The 8,476-nt window shown below is 31.9% G+C and overlaps 1 protein-coding gene across 1 annotated transcript; it reads left to right on the top strand.

The window, feature by feature from the left end:
• The first annotated feature begins 4,162 nt into the window (after positions 1-4,162).
• LOC111366236 (NHP2-like protein 1) lies at positions 4,163-7,394 on the top strand. Its single transcript, XM_022986949.1, has 5 exons — positions 4,163-4,541; positions 4,663-4,783; positions 4,873-4,976; positions 6,884-7,015; positions 7,102-7,394. Exons 1-5 carry the CDS (start codon positions 4,539-4,541, stop codon positions 7,126-7,128), a joined length of 387 nt encoding a protein of 128 aa, XP_022842717.1. The 5' UTR covers positions 4,163-4,538; the 3' UTR covers positions 7,129-7,394.
• Positions 7,395-8,476: the final 1,082 nt, after the last annotated feature.

The following is an 8,476-nucleotide window of genomic DNA, read 5'->3' on the forward strand; positions in this document are numbered from 1 at the left end:
ATAAAAAAAAAAAAAAAAAAAAAAAGGTTGAACCTCAACCTTAAGGGCCCCCACCGACCCTATCCTGGACCATCGTGGAGGAGGTAAATCGCAGGATGTGCCTCTCAGGAGCCAGGGTGGAGAGCACATGGATAGGCCAAAGCTGTTAACCCATATGGTAACTCCCGCTTGCAACAAAGCCAATTCCACCTTACGGGAAATCGAACTCTGCACACTGCCGCGCTGAGCCCTATCCGCCCTCCCCTTTGCCACTGGGAGATATGCTCTGGGGGCATTTGTACTTTCTAAATTAGTCCACATAGTCGATGGTGATTAGCTTGTCTTTTGACCAATAATTCAATGCGACTTCTTACATATTTAACTTCATACTAAGACGTACAACTAAACTTGAAAGAGTTCAGTATCTGATACAACTTGTATCTTCTTATTTCAAAGTTGTCAATTTCAATCTCTTCTTCAACAAAAAATGGAAGTGAAAGAAAGGTTAAAAGTATTAATTAAGGAGGGATCTATGAAAAAAAAATAAAAAAATAAAAAGTGGGTTCCAAATCCAACCCAGTGTGAACTCTGGCATTTTTTTTTAAATTCATAAATTTGCCTGTGAGAGAGAGGGAGAGGGAGAGGGAGAGGGACAGGGAGAGAGGGAGAGTATTTGTACAACATTTTTATACCAATAAGTTTCATGGTCCTCTCATATGGAGGGGTGGGTTTTCGTTAATTGCGAGCTTACCCACTTGAGATGGTTACGAAACTTACTGTATAAAGTGCTATACATCTAGCACTTCTCGAAAGATAAAAGGGATTCAGCTCACCTCAAAAGCTAAAATTCAGTCTACTGAAAAATCTAACCCACCTTTAACCGTAGTGATCGACCGTCTATTGACAAGATGTACACAAGCAAGTGGTAATTGAGCTAGAATCACTTAGTTGTGTTGTAGATAGTTGATTCTATAAGTGAGAGAATCTGAATGACTGCCTACCAACAATTATGTGGAACTCAAGAAAACAAAATAAAAGGAAGTATCGTTAAATTTTTTTTAAGGGGATCACCTGTGTGGCAGTAGTTGGAAACCATTCGACAATCAAGTCAATGATGTTTATCAATAGAATGTAAGAGTGTTAGATAAAAAATAAATTTGGTGATTGTGATTGAGTGTGCTTTGAATTCTGACGATGATGGTATTTATAGGAACAAGATCACCACCATCTAGATGAGATTAGCGATGATCCTTCCAGATTTTCGATTGGTTGAAGATACCAAACTTGATATAATCGGTCAAGATGATTCGAACGTTCATAGACAAATATATCCGCATCTTAGACTTAAGTCAAGTCTAATATAATTGATTTAAATATTGGTGGTTCCCAGTTGACACATCATTCATTGACTATTGTTCAGGTCATTTGATATTCCGAGTTGGAACAAAGTCTTGTCTCTTCAAATGGGCATGGTCATGTTGAGGAAGGGGATTTAAATGAGAAAATGTAATGCGATTTAATTTTAGTCTGGTTATTGGGCTTAAATCGTATGGTAAATTCACGCTTTTATTTTTTTAACTAATTTTTTGCTGACTTCTTGTACATAAATGACACATTTTGTTGACATGTTGACGCTTTACGACATCACATTTACGTAAGACTCAATGTAATATTCTTTTAACAAAAAGAATAATAATAATAAAATAAAACTATTGGCCCATGTTTAATAATGATTAAAATTTCAATTTCAATTTAAGTCAAAGTCAAAAATTAATTTTAACCACATATTTTATGGGATCTAAAACTTTTTAATTATACATTTCATTAGGGCTGAACAACGAAACCACCAAACTGTAAAATTGAACCGAAATCATTGGTATGGTTCCAGTGAATCCGTTAACGTTTTGATTTTGAATCGAACCAAACCGTTTCGAAAGTTTGGTTTAAGTTTAAATATTTGCAAATCATTTCAAACTATCAAATCGTTTACAAAAAAAAAAATATCTGAAAATAAATTAGTCTAAATTTCATTTAACCCAATTAAAACTTGACACATTTCAATTGAAAAAAAAAATCTATATTAGACATAATTCAATTAAACTCAATTCGACAATTATACATCTCAATTAATTAATTATTCATATCCAAATATTCATGAGTCATCACAACTGTGAATGTAAAATCCTTAAATTGGGTAAAGTGTTGAACAATTGATACTAAACCACATCCATCGATTCTCCATTACAATTGAACGGACAATAAAATCTAGATTTTAATTCAAACATGTACATTTCATTTCCTTCTAATAATTCTCAAATTTTGCTCAAATTCAAATCAGATTACCAAAATTCTTTTATTTTTTATAATTATTTTATATTTTTATTGGTTGTTTTGTTGTTTTGTACTAATAATTGTCGATTTGTCAGTCTCCCTTAAAGTAATTCGCCAATATTTAGATGGAGTAGAAGTTTTGAATGATTCACAAAAAATCATAATAGCTAGGTACCATTGTATTTGAATTTTTTTATTCATTTTCTTTTATTAATTATTTTATATCATTTAACTATAATCAATGAATTTATGTACTATATTTTTATATTTATGAAAAAAATAAATCATGTATTACACTTGCAAATGGATGTCATTAATATCGACTAAGAGTTTAAAATATTTATATCATATCGTTGTATTATAATGATTATAATTATATAAATTTGATTTGTAATTTTTTTAATAATACAATTTATGTTTTAACATAAAATTTTAGACTAATATTTATGATTTAACTTATTTGATATATATTAATTTTTTTGTTAAACCGTGATTTTAAATCGAACCAAATCGAAAAAAAATGGTTTGAATTGATTTGGTTTGGTTTGGAAAAATTTCATACTGCTTTAAATGGTTTGGTTTGAAAATTTGTCTCAAACTGTCCAAATCGAACCGTGTTGACCCTTATATTTCATCAACTTTTATAAAAATTTACTAGAAATCTCATTTGAACCATTACCAAAAAGGGCCTTAAAATTTCTGTGACCATGAATAAATACCTTTATTTATCTATTTATATCCAAATAACAGTTTTTAGTAATTTTAAATAAAAGTTTATAAAATATATGGTGAAAAAGTTGTAAATTCCATGAAATGTGTGGTTAAAGTAATTGTTAAATACGACTTAAATTAAAATGCTATATTCTAATCCCTACCAAACATGGGCTTAGAAAAATCGTCACCAAACACCACCAAATATTGAGTAAATGTTTCATTCGCCTTTGAACTTGACATTCTTTACGTTTTACACTTTTACTTGCTGAACTTAATAGATTACAATCCATCACCAGTCACCATATTCTATTAGTCTCTGAACTTTAAAAATGCTTTCAAGTGAACATTAAAATTTAATTTGTTGTACTTTATCACTCATTTATCATGTTTCGTTAGTTAATAAACTTATACCTCAAGCCCTTGTTTGATATCGATTAAAATCCAGATTTTAATATAAAAATTTTAATCAACAATCAATTTTAACAACATATTTCATGGGTCCCACAACCTTTTAACCACATATTTCATCAATTTTTATTAAAATTTACTAAAAATTTAATTTTAATCCTTACTAAATTGGGGCCAAGTCAATCTTTACTCGCTAAACATTAAAATATTTTGGAGAAATTTCTGAACTTTACTCACTAAATCTAACTATCAAAAAAATTGAAAATTTTGAAGTATAAAATAACATACACGAAGAAGGCGTCATTTTTTCCTCTTGAATTATGTTATGATAACTCTTAAAATTACATTTTGTTACAGTTATTGATATTAGTGAATCTATATAAAAATTCACTGCATGTTTGTGATATAATTTTATTTTCTTGACTTGGGTCTACATCAATTGAAATAAAAATAATAATTTATCTATTTTATTTTTTCAATATAAAGGAAGATTATGATCTAAATTAATAAATATGTTAATTTGAAGCTAGCTTTTTTTTATTTCCACATGAACATAGGTTTTGACGATTAGAGAAATTATATCTTCTTGATCAATATCAATGTTCTGGTCATGGAATGAGAGTCTTATTATCTAGTTGACATCTATTTTATTTTCTTGTGCTAGGTTGAATATTATAGAAAATCAACTTTATTTGAAACTATTAAGAATTTTATTGACGATTCGAAAGAATTTCAGAGTTCAGTGAGTAAAACGCGACGAAAGTATAAGTTCAATGACTATTGGAATATGATGAGTGAGCGATGAAATATAACGTATTATAATTTAGTGACTATTTCGAAGTATTTTAAAGTCCAATAATTTATGAAATATGGTGAGAGTTATTGATGAAGTGTAATATGTTAAAATTCAATGACGAGTAAAGAAGAGTAAGGTACAAGTTCAGCGACCCAAGAAACGGTCAAACTCCCTAATGTTACCCAAAACCCTAATTTTGCCTCGTACTTCTTTGGCCTCTGCCTTTAAATCCTACTCTCTCCCTCAAATTTTAGTCTTCTCAAAACACTAATCTTCAAGCCTCCGCCTCCGCTCTCAACCATTTGTCGCCATGGTAACCTTCCCTCTATCTCTTTCCTTCTAATTGAGCTTTTAATTATTCACGACCTAACATTATACTACTCTTTTCTGTGTTTTCTTGAAAATTGATATGATTTTATTTGATGTATATGCAGACTGGAGAAGCTGTGAACCCAAAAGCATATCCACTGGCAGATGCCCAGCTGACGATCACTATCATGGACTTGGTTCAACAGGCTGCCAACTATAAACAACTCAAAAAGGGTGCTAATGAAGGTTAAATTACTATTTTTTTCCTGTTTATAAGTTTGATCACGATCAACTGGAGGTTTGGGAATTTTTATTAAATGAAATAAATGTTGCAGCAACTAAGACCCTGAATAGAGGAATTTCAGAATTTGTCGTCATGGCTGCAGACACTGAGCCCCTCGAGATACTTCTTCACCTTCCACTTCTCGCCGAAGATAAGGTGTTTTTTCTATCTAGAAGTGGTTGGTTTTAAATATATGAATTATATTGATTTCGTGGAGTTAAGTTTATAACTATAATAATGGAATTGATATTTATCAGCAGACTAAGCATCAAAACTAAGTTTTTTAGTCCTTAGTTAGGTGGAAAATTTGACATAATGCAGTAATATGTTGAGTAGAAGGTGCTAAAAATGGAGCAAGAAGCCTGTGTGGATTAATATGTTCAAGAAGTTTTTTTGAAGTATATGTGATTCTGAACCTGAGGGGTAGCTCATAGGTGAGGCTTGTGTTTGCTCACTAATGGTCACCAGTTTACTAAGGTGAGTACCCGACTATAAATTTCAAAGCCCGTGGGATTAGTTGAGGTGTGGTAAGATGGCCAGAAGCTCACGGTCATCCAAAAAAAAAGATAGTATATGTGATTCTGGAATAATTAGTTATCCTGAATAAAATATTATAGATGTTATAAGAACTAACTGTCCAACATATTATGTGATTCTGGAATAATTAGTTATCCAGAATAAAATATTATAGATGTGATAAGAACTAATTGTCCAACATATTAACTCCATGTCCAAACTAAAGTAAAATCAATAGTTAAGAATCCAAGAATTCTATAATAAATTTGATCAAAAGTGAACTAGTGCACTGCTTGTGCATGTTCCACTTTCCAAATCTTATGGACTATTAAATTGTTGAAATTGTTAGTTTCATTTGCCTCTTGATTATAACTTGAAGCATTGGCGTGCATGTATTGTATCGGTTGACAGAGTTTGCTTTAGAGTAGGGAAGACACAATTGATACAAATAGGGAAAACTGGATTATTTTCATCAGGAATTCCAACTCATGCTCTCAGTTTTACGGAGAACTGAATAACTGTGGATTGGAAACATCAACTATGAATTGGTATCGACTATTGTTTTACTTCCTTTTCTGATTCAGATTCATCTAACCACGTAGAACTCGGGCAGTAAAAGGTGGAATTGCAATGAATGGTATTTTTTAATGGGTATCGTTATAGAAGAGGAAGGAAAGCGATTTCCTGTGAAGGTATGAGAGAAGCTAGGAGGGAAGGCCACTGGACTTTAACTATTGAATTGGAGGTAGAGGGAAGTCAGGGAGGTTTTGATATTCTGAAGCTGTCAGCAATGGACTAGAGGTGTGGTGAGGAACAGTGGTAGGGAATGTGGCATTGCGTTTGTTGGTGGCGACGTGGTGTTCGGTCTTGACAAATTCTGAGCTGTTGTTTTTGTTTCTTTGAGATGGGCAGTATGAGGTCTTGTGTGTAATTAGCTTTGTTTTTTTCCCCCTCTTTTACATGTGGGTCGGGGGGTGGGTGGGGGTAGAGGGAAGTCATGGAGATGTTTTGATATTCTGAAGCAGTCAGCAATGGACCAGAGGTCTGGTGAGGGACAGGCGGACAGCGGGTAGGGAATTTGGCATTGCGGTTGTTGGTGGTGACGTGATGTTCAGTCTTGACAAAATTTGAGAAGTTGTTTTCGGTCCTTTGGGATGGGCATCCTGAGGTCTTGTGTGTAATCAACTTTATTTTTTCCTCTTCTTGGTATTTATTTGTTATTCTGAACTAATGATGAATGAGTTGGTTAGGTCACTTGTTTAGACTTGTTAATTTAGATCAGTGTAATTGGATCACCATTTGCACTTGCTAACAATCACATTAATGGCAGGTGGGTTTGCGCTTGTTAATGGCTCGTATTTTACCCTTTTAAGTAGCCACATTATGGGCCATTTCCCTATGTTTGTAATATGTTGTGCATATTCTATAACTTAGAAAGACAATATTATCTGAAAACATATTTGCTTCCAATTATTACAGTATTGGTCAAATTGAATGTAGTTTCTCAATAACTCAACATCAGCTAACTTTCTTGCTTATAATTGCAGAATGTGCCCTATGTTTTTGTTCCATCAAAACAAGCTCTTGGTCGAGCATGTGGAGTTACCAGGCCAGTTATTGCTTGTTCTGTGACGAGCAATGAGGGAAGCCAGTTGAGAACTCAAATACTACAATTGAAGGTAAACTTTATGATGGCTCTGTTTTTTGTTTATATTAAGTTTCAGTTGATACTTGCATTCATTTACAAAATTTATCCTATGAATAGGATGCCATTGAGAAGCTTTTGATCTGAGTGTGAAAAGCCTTTTCCAGCATGATTGGCCTCTGGATTGACCGAAGGCTTTGACTGAGTGTGTTATCTTATAGAGGGATTATCTATAATCACTTTTCCATTTAGATGCTTACCCTCGCATTACAATGGGGAAACTTCTTTGCTATTAAATCTACATGTTTTGAGGATTGTAACGTTCTTGATCGAGTGAAGTTTATATTATGCTCTGTGTTCTATTCAAGTTCACAATTTTCTTGATAAGAAGCTCGGTAAATGAGTTTTGATAATCATGTGTGGGTATGCTTTAGAAAAGTTTTTTGAGTAAGTTTTTAACGTGCAATTTTTTATTGGTTAAAATTTACTTTTGACATTATGGTATGAATTTCTTTTAAAAACCTTTGATGCTAGGCCCCTGTTCGAGCCCCATTATTTGGGGAAAAAATTAGATTTTTAAATAGTAATTTGATATCATTTCAAGCACACATTCTTCAATAAAATAATATTACAGGTAAATTCAATTTTTTTTTTTTACTTTTTTTTAACAACACATTTTTTATCAATACATTATTTAAAAATGCATTTTTATGAAAAGAATGGAGCTCAAACAAGGTCTAAAATATAAAAACCTAACATCTCTAGACATTTTTGGAAATGAAAAGTAGGCTTGGGTGCAGTTAGGTTTAGGTCGATTTCGACTTCAACTAGAAATTAAAATCAAATTAGTCGATTTGGATAAATTTAAAACTAAATCAACCCACTCAAACTCTTAAATCGAATCGAACAAAACCAAATCGGTTTGGTTTGGTTCGGTTTAATTAATGGGTTTGGACTTTTAGTCCAAATTATTTTTTTTAGAAAAAATTGTCTGAATTTTAGGCTCAATTAAATTACAAGAACTAAAATAACTAAATAATTTTATATTATAATAACTATTGATTAACAAATAAAATCAAGTTAATAGAAACGAATTAATGGAAAACTTAAAATATTTATTGTTTTTTATGTATTATATAGTCTGATTGTTTGAATATGAAAAAAAATGTTAAATATAACATAATAAGCTTGTGAAAGAAAATTTTCAATGCTATTACCTACTGAAAACATCATAGATTGAAGTGAATCACGATATAGTTATGAGATTAGTGTTTATCTTTTGATTTTGATTTTTTTAAAGTTAAAAAAAGAAGAAGGTGAACACGTAAGTGGATTGGATTGGTTCGGTTCGGTTAACCAACGATTGAAAACTTCAAACCATGATTGAACCGATACACCATGATTTTGTTTAAAAGAAAACCAAATCAAACCAATTACATGTGTTGAACCAACCCAAACCATGATTGGTTTGATCGATTTTTCAATTTTTGGCCTA

This window comes from Olea europaea, chromosome 17 (assembly GCF_002742605.1).
Source record: "Olea europaea var. sylvestris chromosome 17, O_europaea_v1, whole genome shotgun sequence".
In the NCBI taxonomy this organism is placed as follows: Eukaryota; Viridiplantae; Streptophyta; class Magnoliopsida; order Lamiales; family Oleaceae; genus Olea; species Olea europaea.

Excerpts from the sequence above, each read along its gene's own strand:
- LOC111366236 (XM_022986949.1), top strand. Across the intron at positions 4,977-6,883 it reads CACTTCTCGCCGAAGATAAG|AATGTGCCCTATGTTTTTGT; the intron begins GTGTTTTTTCTA and ends TTATAATTGCAG. Across the intron at positions 7,016-7,101 it reads CTCAAATACTACAATTGAAG|GATGCCATTGAGAAGCTTTT; the intron begins GTAAACTTTATG and ends TCCTATGAATAG.